The 27,628-nt window shown below is 42.7% G+C and overlaps 1 protein-coding gene across 4 annotated transcripts in view; it reads left to right on the plus strand.

Moving 5' to 3' along the window:
* The window catches only part of VPS53 (VPS53 subunit of GARP complex), a 69,348-nt gene that overhangs the window by 3,330 nt on the left and 38,390 nt on the right, over window positions 1–27,628 (plus strand). For 2 of the 4 annotated variants that reach the window (XM_030028310.1, XM_030028311.2), the window contains exons 3-10: window positions 826–875; window positions 1,700–1,766; window positions 16,831–16,917; window positions 17,194–17,309; window positions 18,446–18,565; window positions 24,270–24,348; window positions 25,587–25,730; window positions 26,877–27,019. In XM_030028310.1, coding sequence (XP_029884170.1) covers window positions 826–875; window positions 1,700–1,766; window positions 16,831–16,917; window positions 17,194–17,309; window positions 18,446–18,565; window positions 24,270–24,348; window positions 25,587–25,730; window positions 26,877–27,019 — 806 coding nt within the window. Of the gene's footprint in view, window positions 1–825; window positions 876–1,699; window positions 1,767–8,284; window positions 8,420–15,805; window positions 15,826–16,830; window positions 16,918–17,193; window positions 17,310–18,445; window positions 18,566–24,269; window positions 24,349–25,586; window positions 25,731–26,876; window positions 27,020–27,628 lie in introns of those variants that run through there. The other 2 variants (XM_041126730.1, XM_041126731.1) reach the window with 2 other exon arrangements.

The following is a 27,628-nucleotide window of genomic DNA, read 5'->3' on the forward strand; positions in this document are numbered from 1 at the left end:
TAATCATTGGTGAATCCTCAGGGGTTTCAGCCAAATAAGGCGGTGTTGCCTGTGAAATGTCACTGGAGAGTCATCCGTGTTTGAAACCTATTCTTTCTTTTGAGATTTGAAGAATGAGATTGCCATGGGTTCATATCCATACTTTGTCTTCCCCAAATGAGCCCCAGGGGCAGCTTTGGACTAATCTATTGCAAAAAGGAGGTATTTCTGCAGCTGAAGTTTGGGTTGTGACGCAGCTCCAACATTTACCATGTTTAAGATCCTCTGCAGCACTAGCTTTTTTGGGCTTTCAGCTGTTTCTAGTTAATTTGCTGGTGGTGCTGGCTTGGCTTTTTTTCCCCTTTGCCAGTAGCGGAGAGCTATTTCCCCTGCAATACCCCCACTACAGCTCCGGCAGCAGCCGGGCCTCCTCCACCCCATGCGCTGTGTGTCCGGGCTCTGCAGGAGGGTCTCTGCCCAGGGAAGGTGAGGGCTCTGTCCCCGTTGCCCACTGGAGGTCACTGTCACCACGGTGTTTCTGGAGCAGGTCTGCAGACAAGGCAGGGCTCAGGGCACCCTGCTTGCTCAGGGCTGGGTGGGAAGCGGGGAGCCTGTGGGACCTGCAGGGCTGCACCCTGGCCTGCCCTGTCTTTTGCTGCTCTTCTTTTGCTGACCTGAGGAGCAGCTAAGTTGCCGTTTGTCTCAGTTCCTCCATCTGGAAAACAAAGTCATTGCTCTCCTCTTTGTAAAGTGCCACACATGAGAAAGTGTTAGGTATCACAGCTGATGTGTATCGCAGTAAAAGGTTCCCCATTTCACTTATCTTTGGTTTTTTTCATGTTGTAGTCTTTGGCGAACATCGATGAGGTTGTGAACAAAATCAGATTGAAAATAAGGTAAATGTTTCTCCATTTCATTGCATGTCAGGTAGTGAGTAGTCTGGTTGTCACCGAGGCTTCATAAATGCAGCCTTTGCAGTGTAGCTGATAGGAATTCATTTGCTTGAAAGGCTTGGATATGATCAGCCTCAAGTCCAGTAGTGGGACAGAGACAAAAATGAGTCCCTGTAATTATAATTCTTTTTATACTTTGCCCCTATTGTATATTATGTACCTTTCAGTTATTTTAGCTGATGGGTTGCAAAGTAAAGCTTTGAAAAAACAATGAACTGACAATCAACAAGTACCAAATTTTAGTACAGTCTGAAAGGTGAGAGAACAAACTACCCAGAAGATTTGGTTGCTGAAAATTTATTCTGTTTGTGAGGTCAAAATAGCAATTGTAAAACCTCTCATTTTGTATTTTTTTATTGTCATTATTGGAACTAAAAGTACAAAATAAATATAATTTTGCAGGAAATACTTCAATTTTCTGTGCAGTCTGGCATTACCAACCTGAAATGATTGAGACAGCACTTTAATATGTGGAAAATGGAAATGAAAACGGACAAGGGAAAACTGACAATATTGCTTAAAGGAAGAGAAGTGCAAGAAACCCTGATTAAATTAGGAAATGGGTTTTTATTTTTGCAACAGAAGTTTTAAATTATGTAAGATAGTGATGTCCTACAGAGAGAGAAGAAAAAAAAAAAAAAGGTGAATTTAGCATTGGTAGCACCAGCTCTTTTATTTTAAATCTGTTCTGTAGTTCTCAAGGTTCGCACAATTGTTTGGATCAGGCATGTAGAGAATGAGTTTGACATTATAGGTTCTTTCTCCAGGAGGTTGGATGACAACATTCGAACTGTAGTGAGAGGACAGACCAACGTGGGACAGGATGGCAGGCAGGTATGAGCATCTCGTCTCCGGTAATGCCAAGGGTTCTCATCTTGCGATGCTAAATTCAGGAACGGCTCTGGCAGGCAGAAACCCGCTTTTATTGTTAGGGAGGTGTTTCTGCTGTCTCTTACACTAATGACTTTGTGAGCTGCTCACTCAACAGCTGTTCTAGCCTGCTTTCTGATCACCCTCCAAAGGGAAGTGAATGAGAAATTGATTTAAAAATCAAAAGCAAAACCAGGAGGCTTGCGGTTGTGCTACTCTGAAACTAATGATAAAACAAACAGGATTAAATGGGTACAAGCGCATTTGCTAGTGAGTAAGGATCAATAAAAGGCTATTTAGCCTTTTAACGAGGTTGTTTGCCGAAGTATCCTGTGTTGCTAGTGACAAAGCCTGATGACTGACTACCAGCTCATCTTGCATGTCTTATTCAGCTACCAGGTTTTCACTTGTCTCTTGCTTGACAGATGTGTTTGTTCTGAGTACACTATTGAACGGCACGGCCATGGCTGCAGTGTTTGTGAACACTGAGCTTGGTCCACGTGTTAATCTGATTTTTGGGTATCACCCAGTGCTGCTGTATTTCCTGTGTCTGTTCTGTTTTACACAAGGAACATTAATGCCTTGAATCATCAATCATGCCGCTTTCTTCAGTGTCAACACTGACTCATCTTTTTAATACCACATTTAAGACTTAATTTCCTGGGATGGGGTAGTCATTCCCTCACCAGCATGGTTGGCTGTATTTCCCACTTCTTGCTGCAGTAGCCATTGCCATATATTTCTAACCCTACCTCTGCCACAGAGTCAGTGGCCTTGAGTGAATTATTTAACTTATCTATGCCTTTGTATTGCTTTCAAAAAAAATGTGAGATGCTTACCTCTCCTAGTAGAACTAGTTTAATACTTGCTTGGTTGCCTGAGTACTGCTATTAAACTGGGGATGTGCTTGGGATGTGGCATATCTAGGAGTGGTGCTGCCTGTAATCACTGTACAGGGATAAGACAAGAAATCAAGTGGGGAGGCAATTGCAGAAATTGAGGACGGAGTGGAAACTAGTGCAGTACTTGGAGAATTTGGATATGATTGGAAACCTGGTGCTGTTGTAGCCTTTTGGGCTCATTCGAGGTGACAAATGCAGAGAAGACCACAACAAGCAAGATCAAGAAGAGCTGTGGCTGAGAATTGCCTGGAGTGCCTCAGGACTTGCAGGTCCCAAGGATGAACGTGGTGAGAGATGAACAAAAGCGGTGCCGTGGTCAGCTGTGCTTGCAGGATAACAAAAGTGTCTTTGTACTATGGAGATTCGGCGAGCTTTGTTTAGAGCTTTGCCTTATGTCTGTGCTTTCTCAGTCTTTAATACTTTGAAGTTCTCCAAAGCACGTACAGATGGACTTGGACAGTATCCTGCTCTGAAGTACTGGGGAGGCAGGTCTGTCTGTGTAGCCCTTCATTTAGTTCGGTTGTAAAGAAACCAATTAAACTCCTGTCCAAGTAAAAACCTTCAGACATGCATGTGTATGTGGTGTGTCTGTACAGGGTATCTTTCAAGTGGCCTGGAGCTGCAGCTAATCACAAATATTCCTGTATTTAGCTGTGAATTTTCCCTCTCTTTGCTGCTTTGCAAGGCAGACTTTTAGACAGACACCAGAGCTTGCAGTTGCACGAACTGACTGCATGGGCTAAGGCCAGACAGTCTCCCAGAAGTGTAACAGTTGTTTCTTACTTTAAGAGATCCTAACAAATACTGAAACCATGCAATTATTGAAAGTGTTAGTTCTCTGGTAAGAAAAATTGTTTGACTCTGAAATGCTGCAAGCTATTTTTTTCCTGAGTTTCTAATCCAAGTCCACCATTTCACACTTGTATGTGCATTTCATATGTGAATTGCAGGAACCAGACTGTTAGAGTGGTAGGACTCAGCTGGGTCTTGAAGTTTAAAGCAGTAAAGGAGCGTCAGCAAGCTCAGGCCTTGCATGTTAGATGGTTGGAGGGACCCGCAGCGGAGGAGGTCATTTTACAGTGCTGGGGAATGCTTGAATTGCACATCAGTTTGAGATGAAATTTTATATTTGTCTCCCCAGAACCAAACAGAGGAAACCTAGAAGAAAGTTTTGCTGTTCCTGTCACCCCCTGCACTGCTTTCTCTGTGTATTCTGTGTGCTAGCTAGGGGAGTGAGGCAGCCTTTTTCACATGACCACCCTGTTGACACCTGATTGTGAGGGTGAAAACCTTGCTTTTCAGCTTCACCTGCCTGTTCCTGTGTGGAAGAGTGCCTTTGTTTTACCAGCATATCAGTGGAATCAAGGACACTTAGAAATGTTAAGTTTTTGTAGAGCAAGAGGCCTGGCTTCTTCCACTTTGAGAGGAAAGGTTTCGTTTTGCAATGTATGGTAAGAAATTGTTTTGAAACAACAGAAAGCAAGGTGCCTTTAAGACAAGTCAGTGCTCTGCTAGGAAGGGAGTCAGTGCTACTGAAAGGGGCTTTTTTTCCTTATTTACCTTTTCTGGTAGTAATTTGCAGTTTGGTCCCACAATAAAATTAGGTTCTTTCATCTACTGATCTTCTATTCTTATTAAATTTGTAGGAAATTTGTATCCTCAAGACCAATATTTCCCTGCTGAATTTGACTGAAGCATATACACATGGATAGATAGTGTTATCCTGTGAAGCTCTCTCTTAGGAAGCCTGGGATGAAGGTTGTTATTGCATTTTTTCGTAGTAAGCAGAACTGCAAACCACCCTTGATTAATAAAGAAACAGTTAGCAACCAGCTTTTGCAATAGGTTTGAAACAAAGCTTAAAACCAGCCACAGCAAAAAGTTTACTCTTCAGATACCTTTTCCCATTTATAACGCTTTCTTAGCGTATGAGATGTCTATAGCCTGTAGTACACAGTACTTGCAGCAGACTAGCTTTTGAAAAAGCCATTCCTGTCTTTTGACTTACTTCCATCCCCATCCCTTGACACACTGAGACCCCAGAGGAACGATGCAATCTGTCGTGTCCTTGAAAGCGTGTGCTGTAAATAAAAATGCATATGAACTCTGATGTTGTAGCTGCTTGAATTTTGGTGGGAGCTCAGGACACTGTGTATTTATTGCAAGATTGGACCTGGAAGGTGTTTTACAAAAGCGTCTTTCCTTCAGTCACATTCTGTCCTGACAACTCGTGGTACAAACTGTAATCAGCGTTTGCCAGAATTGCGTGACTGCGTGGTGCTGGAGCTAGAGATGCTGTTCTTGTCTGGAGAGTAAATAATAGTTTTCATAAACATCCTTTCAATCTCTGACTTCCTTCCAAAGGAAACACAAACCTCATATGCAGTGATAGAAGGAAAAAAAGTTGTTCATTAAGTCAAAGCAAGCCAGGAGGGTGTTCCCTGCTAAGCCCCTGCTTGTAGCTGTCTGTGTTAGCTGTGCCCTGCCTGCCTCGGGTTTGTGTGGGGAGGCAGAGCTGCACACACGAGCAGTTGCCATCCCTGCTGCCCTTGCAGGTGATGGAGCACCGCCTGCCGTGGGTGCCGAAGCTGATTCAGGAAGCTCATCTTTGGCTTTTCCATCTCCTGTCAGCCTTAACTGCCAAACGCGGTGTTGGGAATCTGGTGGAGGCTGTTGGTTCAAGTGCTGCCGAAATCACTGGGAGCTGGGACCTGCCGTCAACCTATCTAATCTCTTTTTTTGGTAGCATGTTTGGAGACCAGTGATACCAGGCAGGTTCTAGAAGACAAACTGAGGGTATTTAGGCTTTAATAGCTTGCTTTCTCTTTGGGGAAGGGGTAGTTTACCAACTGAGCCCAGCAAAGCAGCTTTCCCTCTCCTGCGGAGGAGCAGTGCTTTTACTGAGCCTTGTTGAGAGCTGCACCTTTGCAGCTGTCCAGGAGAGGGGAGCCCAGCCTTGTTTTTGAGACCAGGGTAACGTTTTACTGATCATTGATGGTGAGGGAGTGCTGCCAGCAGAGACACGTCTGAATAGCACTGCATGTTATTCTCCCAGTTAGAGCAATCTAAATCCCAGTAAGGCCAAGTGGGGAACATGCAGTATGCAGCTATGGGAACATGCTCTCCGTGCTCCTTAAGGAAAAGGAGACCTTAGGGATAGCAAATTCAAAATCCTAATTGCGGTTCCAGCCACTGTACTCCCTGTGATCCAGTCTCCTGTCCCATCTGGCTGGTAATGTGGCAGTGGTAATGATGGGGATAACACTTCTGTGCTCTACCTGGGTGCTGAGATGATTGAGCAGGTCTTCGAGATGGAATTGTAGGTACGAGAAGGATGTTAAGAGTAGCTTTTTATAGTCAGTCTTTAACTTTTAAACTGTTTCCTGAATAGTCTTGATCACATACACATGTTCGTATAAAATAGTATTTAGGTGTCTGAAGAAGCAGATTCTACATCTAAAAATAAAGTCGATCAAATAGATGTGGCCCCAAAAGAGTTATTTAAGCAGCTCTAAAGACAGGAATGCTCCCTTCTCCACAAAGCGTAACGTTTCCCAGTTCAAAGCATCTGCCTTTTTGAAATTTTGCCCTAGAATTTCCTCCAAATGCAAAAGCCTTAAAATAGTCTGGCTCATTTGGCTTCCCCTTCCTGGTGCGATATTTCAGTAAAATCTGTAGACAATACCATGAACTTCAGAAATTATCTCGCTAATGATCCTTTTATGGGAGGAAACAACAGTCGTGGGTGGAACATTCCTCTGCAGGGCGTAACAAAATTTTCCTTGGGAGTCCCAGACTTGGGCTATTTCGGATGCCTTGGGAGAGGCTGGGAATGCAGGAGCTGCTGTGGTTCAGTTGTAACAATATGCAGTTCAAGCTGTGCCTGCAGTTTCTGGGGAGCCAGTGCTATCTGATTTTTCCTCTGTAAAGTTTTTCTCAGAGCTGCTGCTGAAGTGGAGTCTGGGCTGACCTTGCTAAGAGCTGCAGTCCAGTTGTGGCATAATTTCCTCTCTGCCCTAGGGTGTAGTATAAAAAGTTCCCATAGATTTTTCCACTGAGTGTTTAACACACTCCGTACGGTTTTATTTGTCACTCTTTAGTTGTGTTTATTGCTAAACCTTCTGCATGGACTGGCAGTAATTTTTCTGACAGTTGCTGACATGCCTTTACTGGTTGTTTGGCTGAAGCTGCTTCACCTATCAGGCTTTCGTCCTTGTAATAAAGCAGCCTCTGCATTTGCAGTCTAGTTTAACCCTTGACAGTATCTGTGCAACCAGGACATGGGTGCCCAGGTCAGTAAAGGTGAGGCAGCTTTGTACAAAATGTATTTCTGAAGGAATCAAGAATTACGAGGAATGCCAAGATCTGTGGCTTTGTAGTTTGAATCTAAAAAAAATATATTTCTTTCTGTTATCTCTGGCCTATCTTTCACTTCCTGCCCTGTGAGCACAGGTGCATAAAGTAAATGACTGAAGTTGAATGAGTAAAGACTGTGTTTTAAAGAAAAGCTTGGTTTATCACTTAGTATCTCCTACTGTATTAGGGTCTGGCTCAATTAGTGCAAGAACAAAGTTAATTGTTAACGAGAAGAGAAAAGGGATGTTTTCTGGGCTGGGAGAAGCCTTGCATGTTTCTGATGGCTGAAGATACTGGTTGATAAGTTGGATTGCTTTGGTTGGCTCCTGCTTCTTTGCTCCATGAGAACAGTAATATTTTTTTTTTTCATAACTATAGCAGTGCAAGAAAAGAGATGGCAGCTGTTGTGGTTAAAGAATACAAATATCTTCTTGCTGCCCAGCCTGAACCCAGCACAGTAGTAGACAGTTCAATTAGCCATCCCCTCCTTTGGTAACCAGTGCTGTCCTTTCTTGTTGCGTGTAAAAATAAACAGCTCTGCAGCTGTGGGGAGGCTCAGACTGCCTGCCCTGCCCTGTGTGTGTGCTGCAGTGTCTGGCAGTGTTTAAGCCTGTGGCAGGAGGATGTGTCTGGCATAGAAAAAATGCCCACAGGTTATTGGGTTTGACAAGGTCATAGATGGACGTATGTGACATACTTTGGGGGTTTTTTTGCTTTGACTAGAGATCAGGAAACACTTTGCAGAATCAATATAGGGAGGAAGAAAGAGATGAAGATGGACGGTGAGCAGAAGAGGAGAGTGAGGAAGGTGCTGCATGTGGCAGAGAGCAGTGGGGAATATGGTGCTCTCCGGCTGATGGGGTCATCCCGGTTACTCAAGCGCCCGTTTAGCTAGCGGTGTCCTGAGCTGCAGGGCAGCTGGTGGACGGTGTCACTGGAGTTAGCGGCTTGTCCTGTCCTCAGCCCTGCGAGTGCTGGGTTGCAGGCAGCGTCAGCCCGCCAGGCAGGGAGGTGAATTTGTGCACTGTTTGCATAAACATCTTAATGAGCAGCACTGTTGCTTCAGCCTCTCTTCTTACCTCCACCTGTTTATGTGAAGGTGGCTTTTTTGACTGCAGATTGTGTTTCACGCTAAACTAAGGTAGTCAGTGCTTTCAGATCTCCTACCGTAGGCACTTTTATTTCTTTTTTTTTTTATTTATTTAAATATATGCTCACTTCCAGACACCAAATTGCACGCTGCTTCCTTGGCTGCAGGGCCCAGGTTCGGCTCACGTGGTTGGTGTTGACGTGCCTCTGCTGCTGGGACAGCATTGACTGCCTTTGCCCGAGCCTTAAGAGCAGACGAGGAAAATCACCGTAAGCTCTTAATAACTAATTAAGCCTAAGTCTATAAAATATTTGGGGGCTTTTTTGTGTCACAATCCCTGATGTTGTAGGCACCATCTTTGAATTATATTCATTCTCTCCTGCATGGCTAAGCTTTATCTCCTGTTTTTTTGATGAATGGGTCATTATTCTGAAATATGAATAGACTAGTGTTAGATTTCAATACGTTTTAAGATGGTGAATGGATGAGGGTTAAATATTGTGTCTTAAGCTGTGTAATTTTATATATTTAAAAAAAAAAAGGTCATGCCACAGATTCTGTAAGACTCCAGTTGAGTGATTAAAGTCCCATAATATTCTTTTGTAACCAATGAATAATAAACAGAACTTGAGCTGCCAAAATAAATCAAAAGTGAGTTTCATTTAGAGTCATTTCCCTAGTGAATTATGACAGTTGAACAATGTCCTTCCCATGTAAGAGACACAGTGAGCTTTTTCTAGCCTAGAACATGTTTATTGAAAAGGGTTTCAGGTGATTGGCATGCCAAGAAGAAATAGTGCTGTTTATTATCCTTCTGGCTACTGGCCATGAAAACTGGCATCTGCAACTGTATGAAGAGGTCAGGCGTAACTTTTGCCATCTGCTGCAAAGCCTGGTTCAAGGCAGAAGCAAGTCTGAGCTTGACCTTGCCTTGTGCTTCTGTATGGAAGCGCCGTGGATGCAGCCTGTCTGTCGCTGTCCTGCGGCCTGAGGCTGGAAACCGGGTCGTGTTTTGTACTGGCAAAAGGCACGCTTTCTTGCTGGTGGCGTTGAAGGCAGCGCAAGCTGCAAAGTAAGACCGGACTGTTCCACAGCCAGTGCTGTTTGGTTTTGATGCCAGCAAAGCGAGAAGCCCAGCCTGAAAACACAAATCCTGACAACAGGCAGGAGATTTTGTCTTACTGTGGATCTCTTTTTTCCCCCCCCCCCCCCTCTTTTTTTTTTTATTGTCTCACATTTTCGGTTTGTGGTAGTGTTTGTTCCAGCTGTGCTACCTCTGTGCTTATGGCAGGTGAGCTGTCAGCATTTCCACTTAGAAATCCCTACTTGTAGGGTTCATAGTATGATTGTCCATTCCCCCCACCTATGTTTTGCCTCTAAGGTCTCAACCTGAACATGAATTCATCTTGCAAAATCTGATGCAACTCGAGTGGTTGCTAAACTTGACCCCCCCAGCAGTCAAGTGTGGCTCTTATATTGCAAATATGACCAAAATGCTGCCTGCCGTATGCAAACTCATCAGCAGACAAATTGACTGGAATCCCTCAATCATTTGCAGACTTCCTAGGCAAATTGAGTGTGCAGCGCTCCCGATCAAACAAAAACAGGCAGCTCGGTGCTGGAACGGAGGGTGAGCAAAGGAGCGGGTGTGCGCGACTGCCTGCAGCAGCCGAGGGCAGTGGGTTATTCGGTGCCTGGAGGAGAGGCCCTGAAAGACGAGGTGTGTTGTGGGCATAGGGAGGTGCAGTAAACTGCTGCAATCAGGGTGTAAACAGAAATTATGTGAAGGGCAGAGACTCACGGCTTTGCTATTCTGAAATAACGAAGAGTGATAAGGGAAATAATAAGTGTCTGCACAGGGGAGTTTCTCCTGCGTGATAATAGTGTTTAATGTGTTGAGCGGGGCTGGGCGTGGGAGAAGGCTGTGGCCGTTCACCTGCCAATATAGAGCTGCTTGACGAAGCTGTAGTAACCCACCGTGAGGTCCGAGCATAATGAAGCTAAAGGCTTTGCTAGAGGGTTGTGCAACTCACGCAATTAAGGTTTAAATGACCACGCCACTTGGGTGCAAATTAGATGCATGACTGTAAAACTTGTGTAAAATTACTCACTGGAGCAAGACCGCTAAAACCACTGTCACTTACAGCATATCACTGCCTTTCTTCATAGTGCACACCAGCGTGCAGGGCTGGGCAGTGCAATAAAAAATGACAGCTCGGGTGTTGGACTAGTGCAGGAGTGCAGTTCAGGAGTTAAACTGCAAGGTTTCAACCAGCACAACCTGGAAATCGCCTCTCACTTCACCCCCTGTGTCTGTCAGTGTTTGTGCAGCTATTCAGAACGTGGGATGTGATTTCTAAGCATAATTTGGGGGGTCAAGTGAAGGGGCAATAGTAGCAATTTTAAGCTTGGTCCAGTGTTGGACATAATCTGCTTTGTTGATTTAAAGTGTGCCATGCAGCCTTAGTGGTTAGGATTGGAGCTGATGACACGAAACTCTATTCCTTAGTGGCAATTGTAGTAGTTGTGTAGTATTTGATGAACTCCTGGGGTAGAAATCTGCTAAAATCAAACCAAGTGTGATGAGCCCTTCAGGTTTGTCTGCTCAGGGAAATTAGCTGGCACAGCTGTGGTGCAATATCGTCCTGCTTTGACAGACAAGCCCTCTCGGCTTCAGCTGCAGTGGTTTATCCCTAGCTGTAAAACTTAAGAGTTTTCTCTAAAATGAAATCAGACTGAGAATCAAAATATATTTCCACCCTTTCTCAATCCGGAGGGACTCATTTATATGAGGTTTTAGTGGCAGAAATTGTTAGGCTGGTCACAGTGTGCAAGGGTTTCTTTGAAATCTTTGCAGCTGAGACTCCTTGGAGAATTGGGGATGGGAACTTATTTTTAGTCATGGTCTAGATTTTCATTGATCTGGGTTGTAAGTGTGGCAGCAAATGAAAGAAGCATTAACGCTCTGTATTCAAGACTGGGGACTGATCCAGGAGCATTAAATTCTCAGCGTCCTGACCACAGCCCAATTTGTAACATTAAAAATACATTTGGATGCTGTGAATTTGGCAGATGTGTCAAGTGTCTATAAAATACTTAGTAGAGGGCAGCTTTCTTGATGTGAGTAATAACATCCAATTGAAATATATATTGGCTAGAATCAAATAAAACTAGCACGTTTTCTAGCACAACACCAGTGAGCATATGGAAACCATTGAGGTATTTTAACCATTAGTGGGGACAGAACAGTGTTAATTCAGTTAGTCCCCAAGCTCAGAGTTTCCCAAGCAAGCAAACTTCCTCTGAAAATTTGCTTTTTCCCGAAGTGAAGGGACATTTTGTAGTAACGCACGGGCCTCTCTTAATTCCTGTTTGCATATTGCCTAGTACTTCAGTATTTGCTTGCACAAGATTCCTGATAGGATGAATAAAGAGGTATTTAGAAATCAACACACCCACTAATGAGACACCACTGCTGGATGGGAGCGGTGTGACAGCTCCGTACCTAGGCTGGGAGGGGAAGGAGGAGGCTCCGTCCATCTGCAGCGGCTGTGGGGATTTGGAGAGACTGACTGTAATTCACTGAATTGTTTTTTTGGCTTGAGTAGTGTTGCTAGTGCTGTTTTTGTGTGTGTGTTAATGACGATCTGGTGCTGTAAGTTGCTGGAACATAACCTTTTAAAGGATGCTTCACTTCAACATCTAATGAATTAGACGTGGTCTTGTCCCGCCTCTCACTTCGGTTATTTTCTTTCCTCCTTTTGCTGCTTGGAAGATCTCATGTGAAGAGGTGACACAACTGATGATGTGTGGACTGACCTTAGAAGTTGCTTGGGATAATGCCAAGTAAAACTATTTTTTAGGCAGTCTTTTTCTTAGTGATTAATGGTTTAACTCTGCTCCCTATTGTTTTATATTGGTGTGTTTGGACTCTTTTCCTGCTGCATCTCAAGGTGAAGAAGATTGGAGAACTGTAGCTGATTCACGTGCTACGTTTTTCCCTCCAGCTTTGGAGAATGTGATGAAAACCCACGTAGCTCCCTGTCTGCCCAGTTTACCTGGGGTCTGGCTGTGTGCTACAGAGTTGGGTCTTCCAACTCCTGTGTGTGGTTTCTCAGTCTTCTGCATTTCATCGCTGCTGTTAACACAAGAGCAGGGGAGCTTTCACTGCATAAATACAGGCTGGCTGAGAAATGGGGCTGGCTAAAAATACATCATGTTCTTAAACTGGAAGATCCCCCCGTGTGTTCCCCCCACCAAGAACTGGTTTTTGGGTCCCTGCTTCTGCGGGCGCTGGGGCCGTACCTCCCCAGGTGCTATGCGTGGAGCTGGACAGTGCTCTCGCAGAGGCACCCTGCCATCGCCTGCTTCCCTCCTGCGGCTGGGACACGCTCCTAAACCCACGCCAGGGCAGGAGATCAGACACACTACACCAGAGAAGGAGGAAAGTGATCCATAGCCGAAGCCCGTCTCGTATTGAGCGCTCTGTCTAGAGTCTCTCGCTCGGTCGCTGGTCCTGCCCTCTTTGCTAAATTTACTGTTGTCAGAGCAGCTGGGGTACCCCGAGGACAAATATTGCAGAAAAAGCCTTTAAGTAGCCGTGGCTGCGGTTCAGACACTGCTGACTGATGGCTGTCCCTCTCTCGGGCAGTCAAGCCCTATCCGCGCCGTATTTCTCAGCTGGTGCCTGGCATTCAGGGACCTCAAGGTTGCATAAAGTTTAATAAATAATGCTGATGGGTTAATTGTAGCTTGCAGGCTCAGTTGTTGATTAGAGTCATATGGTGTTTTTCCAGTACATCGCAACCTTAATTTCAACATCCTTGTTTCATATAACCACAACAGATGATGTGTCCAGTCTCTTTATTTATTTGTGGTCCTCTGCCCCTGAAATGAACTGCTGTTGTAGGAAAGGAAACACAATAACTCAACTTCTGTACGCAGTTTGGGGGTGTGTACATTTACATGTTTCCCAGTTGCACTGGCAAGGAAACCAATAAATTAGTAACGCAAGGTGAACCCTGCGTCAAGCCAAAGATGTAAGATGACTGGATGTCGTTCATCGTGTAAACCAGTTATGCTGGAATAAGAGCAATTTGCATTCTCTCGTTATTGTTTTGGTTTTAGAATTTCTGTCCAAAATAAACCATCTGTTAATGAAACAATAACAAAAGTAGTAAGAAAATGCTTTTAAAATTCACGATTCGGTGTCTTAACGGGAGCAGAGTGTGAAGGGAAACGCATTCTCTCCAATATACAGTGTAGCCTTTAACATAGCTGTGGTTTGCCCTCTCCTGTTTTACAGGTGAAAGAATAATCGTTAGATACATTAACAAACTTCTATATTACACCTTGAACAATTAGACCTACTTTCATGCCCTAGATGCTGGTTTCTTATCCCTTACTAATGAACACTGTTTATCAAATATGAGGTGTTTTCTTAAAACTGAAGTTTGTATTTCCTTGGTTTTGCTCTTAGCTTTACTCTGTCTTTATGGTGATGTGGAAGGTGCAGATTGTTCTCCATTATTCGTTAGTTTCTTTGTTTCCTTCCTCTACATGCAGTATTTTACTTTCAAATGCTGCAGTTGAAATGTTACAGCCAAAAAGGTTTCATTGGTTTCTTTAAAAAGAACCGTAAGAAAGTTTAATTGTAGACTTTGTGCAAGAAGTAACACTTCTAATTTGGTTCTGAACTTCCCATCAGATCTGTCTGTCTGACAGTGCCGTCCTGACTTAAAAAAAATAGATTTTCACGCAGTGTTACTTTCAGCAAATCTTATGTATGTTTGAAGAAATGTTTTCATCTCTAAATGTAAATTATATAAAAAACAAGCACGTTGATGAATTAGTATGTTCTGACTCAAGTAAGGAATAAAGCTCTTTTTTAGGAGAGTAGCTAAAGATTTATGTCTTAATGGCTAAGCAAATATTTGGAAACAAGTTTTAAGAAATGAAATGAGTGTTTATGAGCAATTCTGATTTACTCAAGTCTGTTAAGTTTGCTGTTGAGTTCTGTGTGTGTTTTCCTTTTTTTTAACTGTTACGGAAACGTATCCCCTTCTCTGAGACATGCAATACAGAACTCGAACAGAATGGCAGCTGCTGTTCGGTGTCTCCCGCACATCCCAGCCATGTTATTTTTCACAGCAGTGGGACACCACAGTTCTTTAATTCATCAGACGGGGGCAGAGCGCATGTTGTCTCATTTGTGTTTTTCCAGAGTCTGTGAGGAGGTAAAAGCCACAAGGGTCAGGACCAGGTGATGACACCAGTTCACCCTATTTTTGGCAGTTTTAAGTGTATGAGAACAAAATCCCATTTTACTTTGGTCGGTGTTCCAGGGGCAGTTTTTAGGTGGGGAGTTTGCCCACAGCTGCATGCGCTGGTTTCCACCAAGTGCAGAGCAGTGAGCAGCAGGAACATGTTCTTCAGGTGTAAACCAGTTTCCTGTAAATAGTCTCTGCTGGGTTTTGTCACAATATTATTAAATAGCACTGTGAGCTGTTAGAGAGATAGATCGAGTGTGGTTTCTTAACAGTGAGCAGAAGAGAAACTGCTGATATGTGGGCAGCTAGAAATCCTTGTTTGGGCCATTATCCAAGGATAAATTATGGGCAGTAACTTTGGAAAAGGTCCCTATATTCAAGTAGATGTTATTTTATCTCATGAGGAAAACCGATAAGGCAGTTTTCCTTTTGTGGATAGGGATTTCAATGTAAAACCTGTAAGAGCTGAGATGGAAATCCTCACTCACAGTATTGTTTGCTCTGAACTAGGTTGCTGAAGGCTGTTGAGAACAAATGGCTTTGAGCTGTGTATTGATGCTAAAAGCAGCAACTCAAATGCTCTCTTCCTTGGAGAGCAGGTTAGAGATGCAACCCCCAAGTGAAAGGATTGTGGTGGATGGCTGGTAGTCTTAGAGTTCAGCTTGGCAGTCATGCCAAGGAGAGCTGCTGTGGCTGTTGTCCGAGCCTGGATCTGAAAAATTAGCCCTAGGAGAGGGGAATGAGATCAGAGATGTGTCTAGGAAGGGTACGGCTAGTTGGGAATTTGGGGTGGTCCTGCTGCGTGTCTGCATTGGTCTGTTGTGCTGCATAGCGTGTAGGACTTCCCCGGGCTCCTTAGGGCTGATCCTCCGTACTTTGTCTCCCAGTGGTTCTGTGGGCACGGGAACCTCACAAATACCTATCCCTGCAAGTTGGTTTGAGATGATCCAAAGTTTGAGTAAGTTTTGTGAGATTGCCTTGGCTTTGGATATGAAGGAGGATAATGTCTCTTTCTGGAGAATCTTTTTAATTGGCAGGATAAATCCTCGTCTCTTCTTTTGGAGAGAACAGCAGCTCTGACTTCCCTGGGATTATGCAGAGAAATTAACATTTAACATTAGTGCTGAAGCAAAGGGAAACATAGCAGTTGGCGTCTGTGAAGAATTTTAGGTTGACTTTTTTTTTATATACAGACCTATCCAAATCTCAGAACATGCAGGACAGTTGCTGCTTGCTTAATAGCCCACTTGAGTAATGTGCTGCAGCCGTGGTCTGGGACTGAGTACAGAGGCTATAGTTAAATATGTTGAAAGGAGCGTTCTTGGGTTTGCACTTAATCCACATGTCTTTAAATGGAAGAGAAAACTTTATTCTAAAAGGTGGCTAGGCTGGAGCCAAATGAGAAAGTAGGTGGTGGTGTTCATTTCTGATATAGTTGTCCCTGCAGCACATTTGTGTGTTCATTTCCCTTAGTGAACATGCTATATGATAGCTGTGTGACACTAATAGATAAAGTGTTAACTTTCACATGATTCAGAAGATATTTCAGAGGAGACTTTTTCCCCCCCCCTCTGGAAAATGAATTATAAAATGTTTCCAACTTTTATACTTTTATTATAATGCAGCTATGTTCCAGCAAAAGCTCCTGGCAGATAGTTTGCTTATACATTTCCAAATGAAGATGTGTTAAATTTATTTGCTGAAGGAGCTTGTAGCTTGCACTGTAACCTTGGTCATGGGACTGCATATAAAAACAGAGGGATAGAAGCCCACATAACAGCGGGATACAAAGTGGAGCTGGAGCTGGAAATGTTATCAGACTGGGAAGGCAAAACGTGTTGAATTACTTCAGAAGTCAGATTTTGGACATGTGATTTTGGACATGTGGCTTCACTCACTGAATCCACGTGTAGTTCACACTGGCTGTGTGAGGTCAGGATGCACCATGGTTGTATAAAGGGGACCACATGCCCCAAGAAGCTTGCAGTAAAATAGCACAAAAATCCAGGCGAGGTCTATTCCCCGTGCTCGACCCTCTTTACCTGCTAAACCTGTGCCCTCTCTTCTCTGCCTAGAAAGAGCCATTCCTCCTGCAGGTGGGTGGGAGGCTGAGCTGCCCACGCCAAAGGAATCAGCAAAATATGCATTGTGTTTTCCAACAGGATAATATCGTGTTAATTCGGTGAGGGGTTTAGGCAAGCACTCAGTGTTCTATATGTAATGTTGTATATTTTTTATTTAGAGTTAATGATAAGCATTGACTTTTGATGTGCTGATGATATTTTCTTTGTAAGAAAACAGCTCCCCTCCGCTGCCCCAGCCCAGGAGCTGTAGGGAGCAGCTGGGTATTTCTTAGAAGGTGAAAACTGAATGCAGCTTTTCTTTCCACTCTGACTTTGTTTCTTTTCCAGGCCCTGGAAGAAGCCCAGAAAGCTATTCAACAGCTCTTTGGTAAAATTAAGGATATTAAAGACAAGGCTGAAAAATCAGAACAAATGGTGAGCAGCAATTTCTTTCTAGCCTTTGAAAGGGAGGGGGGCGCTGACTTTTGCTTCCAGTTCTCGTTAAGAAGGGAACATTTTTGTCTTTGGTCCTGCTGACTTCTTGGTAATTTGCTGTCAAACATGTTGAACCTGTACCCTTGTCCTCTTAACATGGCTGTAGAGCTAACATGTTTGTAGTCCCAAAGGGAGGAGAGAGCCCTTCTTATCTCCTTAAAATTTTGTTGCTGTGGCTTGATATTTAACCAGAATTTTTGTTTTTTCATTCACTAGGTTAAAGAAATCACACGGGATATCAAGCAGCTAGATCATGCCAAGCGTCATCTGACCACCTCCATCACCACCCTCAACCACCTACACATGCTGGCAGGGGGTGTGGATTCACTGGAGTAAGTATGTGAAATTTTTAGTGGTTTGCAGAAGTTTGGTGCAGTGCTCTGAATACATCTGTAACAGCTGCTTGTTTTTCTAGAAGGAAGTTTACCGAGTAGATTGCAGTCTTGATTTTTGCTGACAGATCCTTTCTGTGTTGCCCTGAGTGACCTGCAAGTTAACGTTTCTGTATTTAAGGGTTTGCAGCATCGATTGCTTGAATTGCTGTGTTGATCCTTGGTGATAAGGAATGAGTCTGGCTTCATTAAAGAGTAAGACAGTCTGTGCAGTTAGTTATTCTCATTAGGGATGTGCTTTTCAGGGATTTGGGGGGATTTTTATCAGTCTCACGTCTTAAACTTGAATGAGATCTCTTTTTCAGAAAGGTCTACTCTAGTTCTGAGAATGACTTTAAAGAAGCCTTACAGCTTGTACTGTCTATGAAGGGGGGCTAGATGTTTCTAATAATCCTTTGTGGTTTTTTTAATGTGCTTGAGGAACACACAGGCTAGGGAAATTCAGGTTTTTACATGCTGCATCTGTGAAGTTGTGAGACCCAGGCACAGCCTGTTCTTGGATTGTAGCAAATGCTGCACGAACACTGGGTTGTTAAGCATTCAGAATAAAATTTTACTTAGGCTGCTGTCTCCATTGGAATGATCCTAAAGGATTAAATAAAAATAAACAAACTTGATTTTTTTCCTCTCTGAAACCTGTGAAAATTATTAACAGAAAAGTCAAGGCTAATAGCTTTTCAGCATAATGATTCTCCTCCCTGTGAAGCTTTAACTCACGCTTTGTGTGTGATGATGAATGACTTAACTCAGGTCATTATAGTGAAATAACATTTACTGCCTCCGGACCCATACTGGGAAGTGGATGTATTCAGTAGTTTACATGTTCTTTGCCAAGTGTTGCTTTTGACATTTATGTTTTTTGAGGCATTGTTAGATGTGTGCTGGATTGGTTTATTTTAGCATCAGTTAAGTGAAATTTTAATGCTGCATTGGAATGTTAACGAAGAGTAGTGTATTTTAGAAAAATAAATGTCAATAGGGACCAGCATGACACAGTGGGGATGAGGTAACCTGTGGAATTACCACCCAGGATTTTAATCGAACCTGCCTTTGTAAATCTTTAATTTCCTCTGCAGGGCTATGACCAGGAGGAGACAATATGGGGAAGTTGCCAACCTTCTCCAAGGTGTCGTGAATGTGTTAGAGCACTTCAACAAATACATGGGGATTCCTCAGATTCGACAGCTTTCCGAAAGGTAAAATGATCAAACCCTGAGCGCTTGAATGCCTGCTGGGAAGGAAGGTTAGAAAATGCATTAGGCAGAATCAGTTTCTCAAGGATGTAAAGGCTGGACATGGTCCTTTGAGCTTCTTTCCAGCCAAAACAGGTTAAAATTGGACACAGTTTGGTCAAATCTTGAGCAGCCTATTCTGTTAAATAACAGCAATTAGTGCGGGTGTAATTCATGAATGTTCTGTGCTTCTCATTGACAGGCTTTTAATTTACTTATGTGGAGTAATCTGTGGAAGTGCAAATTGTTTTATGTGATCTTCATGTGCAGGTGTTTGTGGTGAACCCTAAGGTGATGCTTTCTCCTGCTTTCTTAACCTCAGTGATAGAGTTTAGCAGCCTGGCATGAAGCAGAAATATATGCATTACCATAGTGGTGCTTGGGGCCCCTTTCTGCCCAGACATGTGCCTTACTGCTGTCGAATTGCTGTGAAACTGCATAGTTGCCCAAGGGTTTAGGCAGGCAGGATTTCTTTTTGTGCATTTGCCAAACTCAGTTATTTCAAGCACCTTGAGCTTCTTCTGCCAAAACCTGCTCCCGTTGCCCAATTCTGCTGAGATTTGAGGCTTATAGTAAATCTTCTCAAAATTGCATGCAGCACACCTGACTGCTCTAAACATTTACGCTGAGCTTGTATAGTCTTGATTTTCTAACGTGGAGTTACACATTTAAATTTGGTGAGTTTTGGTGCAGCTCCAACAGCAAGTGCCCACCATTCTCAACAGTAGCGGGTGAAGGCTCAGTGGTCACTAAGCCACCAGATCTCCTAGGGTCTTGGCTTCATTTGGGATGTGACAGCTGGGTGTCGAGGGACAAGGCCCTCCCTGTTCTAGGGGCCATTGCTGTCCCTGGCCAAAACCTACTCTGCCTGCTTTACAGCAGGCTTTATTTCTCTCACATCACACATACGATGTCTGCTTAACAGCCTGTAGGAGTGCTGAACACAGCTCAGAGTTGAAAACAGCCTATTAATGTTAGGGATGAACCTTCTTAATGATACAACCATATGTGATAGCATTTCTTTTCTGTTTGAAAATTGCAAATCTATCACCACCATCCTCTTGATGCCTGAGATGACTTTGCTTATTACAGAGGTACTCAAAGGAGCCTTCCAGGCACAGAAATTAATTTTTTTGGTGACTCCCTTCCCTAAGACAGCAGCTGGCTGCCTGTGCTGTTTAGTGATGGAAACAGTGTTTGCATGATTTGTTTGTAGTATTTTCATGTAAATCTGTTGGACCTTCTTTACAGTATAGATACCTCTTCCAGAAAACCCAGATGGAATCCATGAAACTGAGCAAAAGAAAAATCCACCCTAAATCTAGAGAGAGATGGGGCCTTGCTTTAACAAAGCATTTGACCATAAGCATTTGCTTAAATGAACGTGAACATCAAGGAAATATAAGCATATGTCAGCGCTTTTCTGGATTTAGGCTGTTGTCTATTCCAACCTCGTGCTCAGAAAGATAGCTTGCTTCGTTTTCTTCCAGAGTGGTAATGCCCTTGGGGAGAAACCTGCTGTCATTGGCCAGTTTAAGGCCAAATACAGTTTAAGCCTTGGTCCTGAATTCTGGCTGGTTTTCCCTTTCTGATGGATGATTATTTAATACTTTTATAGTTGCTGATAATTATAGAAAACAATTCATGCTGCTGCTAAAAGGCACAGTGGTTTCAAGTCACGCCAGAGACACTGGCAAGGACATGGAGGAAAACTTTTGTTTTATTCTCCCTTCAAGATAAGGATCTGAAAAGCTCAAGAAACTCTGTGCCTCCTATTTTTAGAATTGCCTCGGCAGGGTTTTCCTTCCAGTGTTTACACAGGGAGAGTTACACCATCTGGTAGCGATAGAAGCGGCTGCTTGTGGGGCGAAAGGAGAGCTGCACCCAGGGTGTTGCTGGGATCTCTTTACTGCTTTGACATCCAGGCAGCAAATTACTGCAGGGAGGTCTACGGCACAGTAATACTGCTTTGGAGTTTGACTACACGTGTACGTATTAGGGCCCAATTTGGAGTTGCCTTTTCTCTCTCTCTTTGCTTGGAAATACTTTCGTGTTTCATGAAACATCAAAGGAAGTTTGCCTGGCTTCTCGCAGTGCTATTTTTAGACTGTGAAATTGCTGGGGTTTGATATCTCATGAGTTTGGTTTAATGGTACAAGGGAAGCCTCTTGGATGTTTGCAAAGGCAAGAAATGCTTTAGTAGATGTTGGCACAGACCTGTGACAGTAACAGAAGTCTATTATATACAATAAGTCTATTATATACACTGCTAAACGAGCAGATTCTGTTGCTTTCTTTAATAAAGAGCCTCTCTTTCTTGGCGTGAATGGAGTGAAGCCAAATATGAATGGGAAACCATGGGAAGGAAAAGTGCCTGCTCGGTGGTGTTGGATGTGCTCTTTGTCATGGGGTATTCAATTTAGGTTCTTGCTCCTAGCTGCTGTGAAAACTAATGTGTTTTTAATGTTGCTTTCCACCTGTTCTGTCCCTTTGAAAATAACCAAACAAAATCCCACTGTAAGTATTCATTGGAAACCTGGCTGAACTCTCAATTAATTGGCTTCTTGTGCTGATCTTGTGGAGTATTGATGTAAAAATGTCACAATTCACATCCAGATGTAAATATTTTCCTAATCATGTTCCTAAAACAACAACTTAGATGGTGCATGCGAAGTTGTTTGTTGTAGTAAATAGCAATATTTTGTTATCTTGCAATCCTCTTCTGTTTTCTGTCTGTGGAGGGACCATACAATTAGTGGTCACAAACCCACCCATGAAAGTCGATGAGAAAGCCTAGCAGATAGTGGAAAAAAGCCTGGAAAGTATTTAGGAGAAAGATTATAAGTTTGCCACAGAAGAACAGGCTAGCTCAGCCTCTTTTTATCTCAGCAAGCTGCCAGGCGTCGTTTAAGATTTCTGGTAGCTTTGGCTAAAGGAATTGTGGTTTCTAGTAATTTAATGTCATTTGAAACATAACAGTGGGTTTTCTTGGTTTTATTTTTTATAAGTCGGGGGAAGCAGAGAACAAAAGCCACTAATAATAAAACAAAAGTCAGAGAAACAAAAATCACTAATACTTGGGTAACCAAAGGTTTTGGCACATGCAAGCAACCCCAGGAAAAGGCAATTCCCTGCTGCGGTGAGCCAGGACAGCTGCTGTGATACCCCAGCACGCTGCTGGGGGGAATCTAGTCAGGGAAAAATATCCTTATCAAACCGACCTGGGAAGAGAGTGCCTGGGGTTGCTGAGCCTTAGTGGGCAATTCGCTTTCTGCAAGTGGTTAAACACACACGCTTATACGGGTGCAGAAACAGTCCTTCAGCGGTGAATGCGCATGAAGCCAGCCTTGGGGTTAAGGCTTTTATTGTTGCAGTTTCCATTGCATGAAGATTATTCTGAATTATTGAAAGGCTCACAGCTTTCCATGGGGAGCAATAATCTCTAGTGGCTAAAGCAAGCACCTTCCTGTGTTCTCTGCCTAAAGCAATGTAAATCTCTGTAAAGACATGGCATAAATGCTTCATGTTTCTGGGTGCATGCTCGTGGAAAAAAATAATTGTGTGTGTCTGTGTGTGTGCTTATGTAAAGAACGATAGTTACTGGGAGGGCAGTGAGGCGCCTTGTCATTGCTTGCACATACCTAAACCTTTGGCTACTTTGATGTCTCTGCCCTATCCCTGTGTTACAAAATGTGAAGAAAAAAAAAGCAAAAAAAAAAAAGCTAAAACTCATTTTCCCTGTTTGCTTTTGAGAGATTTTTAAGCAGGACAGATTTAAAAAAAATATATATTTTTAACATCACAGTTCAGCAAGCCATTTCTGCAAGTTTCTTAATTTAAGGATATGAGAATCCCTGTTAAGACTATCCTTAAGTACTTTCCTGAATCGGCGCCTAAAACAACAAAGCCCTCGGACGGGGCTTTTAACGGCTTGACAGTGCCTCTTTTAAATTTGTTGAGTCTTTAGGAATCTGGCTGCTGCTCTTTTCAGTGCCTCCACTATGCTTGCACTCCAGCTGTTGTCAAATAGGAAGGTCCCTGTAGCTGGTTGTAAGGAAAGAAGTACCACAGCTAATAACTTCCATTTGTTTATACAAACCATTCATTTCTAATACTAAAGACTTCTTGTTTCTTGATTATTTAAAAGATAAAATTTTTCAATGCATGTTTAGTGTCTTTTTTTCCTCCCTCCTTTTTCTTAAGGATCAAAGGATTTGGTTCTGTGATGCTTTCTCACATGAATTACTAGTGCATACTTGTACAATTTAAGCAGGATTATACCTGTAGTTGAAGCTGCTGGGCTGGGTTCCTCCTTACTGCTTACATTTCCCACTCCTTCCATTTCAACATATTACTGAATCCCTTTTGTTTCACGGTTATGAAGATGTTAACTGGGAATCTATACCTGGAAGAGTAGAGGAGTTTCTAAACATTCCTGTGAAGCAGAGAGCTTAAGTGAGAATTAGGTTTGACATTGTGAGCAGGAAGCTTTTCCAGCAAAATCCCCATAAATAAATCCTGGATAAGGCAGGTCATACATACAGTTAAATCACCGATAAAAAGTTATATTTCAACTGTCACTTTTAAAGGACTAGAATTTTCTGTATTTGGCACCATTAAAGAATCCAGCCTGTTCTCTGGCATTGTTAGGTCATCTTGTAGTGTTTCGCTACTAATGGACCTCAAATGGGAAGATTAAAGCAGCAGATCATTCCTTGATAAGGTTGAAGAGTCTTAAACAACAAAAAAAATCCAGTCTTCTCCCCACAGTCTGAACAAACATTTTCACAAAAGTAAATGTAGCCACTCTTTCTAACATATCAATCTCAGTGGAAAAATCCACTGCTTTGAATGATCAGTTTAGACCTTAAAGTGTTTCCAGTATAATAAAAAGTGATGGAAGAATGCGAGGGCTGCAGAGGGATATAAGTGCCTAACTGTTTGTTTTGGCTCTTTCTAGTATGTGTAGGCATTTCCATTTCCCTAGAAGTATCAATTAAGCTGTATTGACTTTTATTTCTGGAAATTGGAAGCTTTATTCTTTCAGCTAAATAAAGAGCAAGATTGTGGTTTGTTCAAAACTTTTTCACCCATTTCATACCTTTGCTCTTTTATGCTTCTTAAGAGATGGAGGATTTATAGGATAAAACCACAGCCAACAGTATTCACATGGATGCATTTAAAAGTAGGTCAGTGCACCTGGAACTGTGAAAGGTTCACAATGAAGATTGAGACATTGTGAAGCTTTTTATGTGTCAGAAACACACTTTTGTTGAAATGTGATCAACATACATGAATGTAAAGATAGATCGACCACATTGGCTTTAAAGGAACCCTGCTGATTTCTCAGCTGATTAATTGGCCCTTAATGAAATACTAAATTGCGGCAGGACAAGAACATCTAGGATGTGCTCTGCTACAGCTCAGGGATCAATGCTGTAGAGCTGGAGTTGTCATCCCGGTGTCATTCAGGGAGCAAATGCTCTTCCAGTTCTGACATACAGGCCTTCTTAGTGTGAATGTTTTCTCTTTCGCATGCTTTTTTTTGTCCCTTAAAAACCTTCATGTAGCTGTTAGCGTTTCAGTCCACTTTGTAGTAATGTTTGCAGGCAATGAAACGAAGAAGTTGTACCACCAACAAAGCCCTTGCTTCCTCTGTCCTTGTCAGGGTGAAGGCAGCACAGAATGAGTTGGGACAGCAGATCCTGGCTGACTTCGAGGAAGCTTTTCCTTCTCAAGGTACAAAGGTAAAGTTCTCACTTCCCCTCTTCCTCCCATTGAAAATTGTTGCTGCAAACTATTCAATGTAATTGTCATTGGTTTTAATCTCATTTTACATTTAGATTTGATGTTTTTCTGTTTCAGGAGTTATTTTAGAAAGCAAACAAGTCTCCTAAGCTGTAGGGTGCTAGGTATATTTCTCACTGTTTCTGTTGAGTGAATGTGGGTGAGAAATGACACCCGTCCTCTGTCACGCTGCACACCTCGACTGCAGTAAGATCTCCAAGCCCGTTGAGGAATGCCCCAAGCAATTAATGTGTGGCCTATAGACCAGAGTGGGGTTCCCTTGGCATATCACCCAGGTTACTGGTTATTTGTTGCACACAAAAGGTTTGTGTTGTGTTCAGAGAAAACCAAACATAGGCTGTCTTTTGACATGCTGCCACCAAGTTTGTGTCTGGTTTACTCAGCACAGATAGAAATCTGGGCTAGGGCTAAGGCACCAAATGTGCTTCCCCAAAATTATGCATCCAAATGTTTGCAAACAATATGGGGGGTAGGTGTCAATTTGAATTTACTTCAAAGAAAACACTAGTTCTGTCTTCCAAAGTACGAGCTCTGCTGGTTTCTTTGTAAAACTAACAAGTACAGAAATGAGGAAGTTATTTGGAACAGATCCTTGATGAAGGGCAAATCTGTGTCCATGTGAAGCAGCATCAAAAGAGCATTTTTTAAAAAATGTTTCTAAATTTTCTGTCTTCTCCACTAACGTCATGGTATGCACCAATACAGACCAGCAGATGCTACTTAGTGTTGCAAATTGATCATCTCTAGACTGCTTTTTTCCCCATTAATTTGGCCTTCAGGTTTGCAGAAAAGGTGTTTGCTTGTCCCACTTGTCAGCCACTTCTCTGAGCTGTTCTTCAGAATATCTGGGCCAGCGAAAGGCTTTGGAGAAGTGACAGGACAACAGTTCTTTCTGTAGATGGAGCTGGCTGCTGTACTGCGGTAGGGAGCTTTCTGGCTCTTGAGCTACAGAACAACTTTACGGCCAGCAGCTCAATTTTCATCCTACAGAAGAAAGATAAATTTTCACCCAACAGAAGGAAGACATAGAAGTGATAATATATAGTAGCAGCAGAAGCATCAAAAAGAGAAGAATAATGGGAAAGGATAAAAACAGGATAACCTGGATGTAGTACAATTTACAATCACCCATTCAGCTATTTAACCTTAAATCATTTGTTCCTGTTTATTTTGATAGAGGCCTGGTGGACCCAGCAATGTCCTACGTGATGCGTGTCTAGTCGCCAATGTCCTGGATCCCAGAATCAAACAGGAAATCATCAAGAAATTTATTAAACAACACCTCTCAGAGTATCTGGTCCTTTTCCAGGAAAACCAAGATGTAAGGGAAGCTTAGCAAGCTACATTTGGATTTCACATTTTGCTCTGCTGGCGTTCACAAAGTTCACGTTTCCACAGGTTCCTGTGGTGAAATGTTTCTAAACCGAGGGCTCGGAAGCAGTGACTTGCGGGTGTGATATGGACTGGCTGTTGAGTTGGGAGTCAATGTCATCTCTGCCAGGATGACTTCCTCCCAGCTTAGGCCTCAGTTTCATGTATCAGCACTGGAAATGTTTTCCCCTCGTATAGTAAATAAATAAATTCAAGTTAGGTATACTTTCTGCACTGTAAAGGGTTGAAAAATTAAACTCTGAAAATTGCAAACCCAAAAACTTTGAAAAGCCATACCTCCCCCCAAACAAACAAACAAAAACCCCAAAATGCCTAATGGGGGGCAGGATTTCCAGGAAGTGGATTAATCTTTGTAGCTGATTTTTAATTTTCTTGTCCTGATGCTAACAGCTTTTTAAAAATTTACTGTAATCATCTTGGATTTGAAAAAAAAACAACCAAACAAACAAAACCAGCTTTGGATCAAAATGTATTTTAACAGTTTCAAAATTTTGACAGTTTGTGACGAAGAGGAGAAAAAGGCTAAATTGCTTCATTTTAAATAGCATTTTTCCATCAAAGTTTTTTGGATTAATCTTTCTACTTTTTGACCAGAAAACAGTAGTATTGGGGGGAAAAAATCCCTTCCTGTTCATGTTGTAAGAATTCTTGTGAAGTTTGTGGGTCCACAGTCCCCAGAGTGTGAAAACCAGCTGAACGTGAGAATCTAGGAATTCCTGTGTTCTCATCCCATTGTTGACTTTAATTTCTCTGTCTGTGAAACAAAGAGGGTGGGATCAAATGAATTATTATTGGGTTGAGTTTTCAATAGTACCTACTTGATTTAGGAGTACTGTTATTCTCATTTTCAACAGAACTTGCCCTCTTAATTCGCACAAGATAGGGTTCTCAGTCTGGCATGTGTTTAAGCACTTTGAAGAATGACTGTTAGCATTCAAAGTATTATTAATAGTGGTCAAGTTAGCTTTGATCGATAGCCCAAGCTGCTCTGTGAAACTACAGCAGCACAGTTACGCAGTCAGGCTGAATATTAGCAGCTGCTGCTGTTAAAGATGATGTTCTCCATCTTATTCAGGTGGCCTGGCTGGATAAGATTGACAGGCGCTATGCTTGGATAAAGCGTCAACTGGTGGACTACGAGGAGAAATACGGGCGCATGTTTCCCCAGGAGTGGTGTATGACGGAGCGCATCGCTGTGGAGTTCTGCCACGTCACAAGGTGAGCATCTGGGGAGCTCACGATGCCTCCCAGCAGAGTCACCTTCCTTAAAAACAAAAGGTTGGCTTGTCTTTTGCCAAATTGATTGTATATCCATAGGACTCTAGAGTGAAAAACCTGAGAGGTATCACTAAAACTGCATATACTTTTGAGAGAGTGAGATGATGTGGAAATCAATTTTCAATGTAACAGAGGTAAAAATCAGTAATATTAGAGGCCAAGTGAAATAGTGTGAGCTGACTATGGTGTGACTGCCTCAGACTGTGCTCTTTGCCAGCCAGAGATGGGGGACCAGAGGAAGGTGCCAGCTGGAGTCCCAGCAGCACCACTGTCTTTGTTCTGGGACCCCAGTCAGAGACACTGCGCTTCCCAAGGTTTGATTCTGTGGGCTTTCCTGGCTGCAGTGGTGTGCTGGCTGTTAGGAGATGGGGTCCTGTTACCCACAAAGGTCTAAACAACTGTGATTATGTTTGCAATGTGATCCGTAAAGCAGTTTTATGTTAGAGAGCATCTTAGGAATTAGCTTGAATTTTGTGATGAAAGTCTCTCTAGGGAATAGACTGAATTACAGTGTTAGGTTTCAGATCTTTCTTCTTATAGAAAACCACA

This window comes from Aquila chrysaetos, chromosome 10, assembly GCF_900496995.4.
Source record: "Aquila chrysaetos chrysaetos chromosome 10, bAquChr1.4, whole genome shotgun sequence".
Lineage (NCBI taxonomy): Eukaryota > Metazoa > Chordata > Aves > Accipitriformes > Accipitridae > Aquila > Aquila chrysaetos.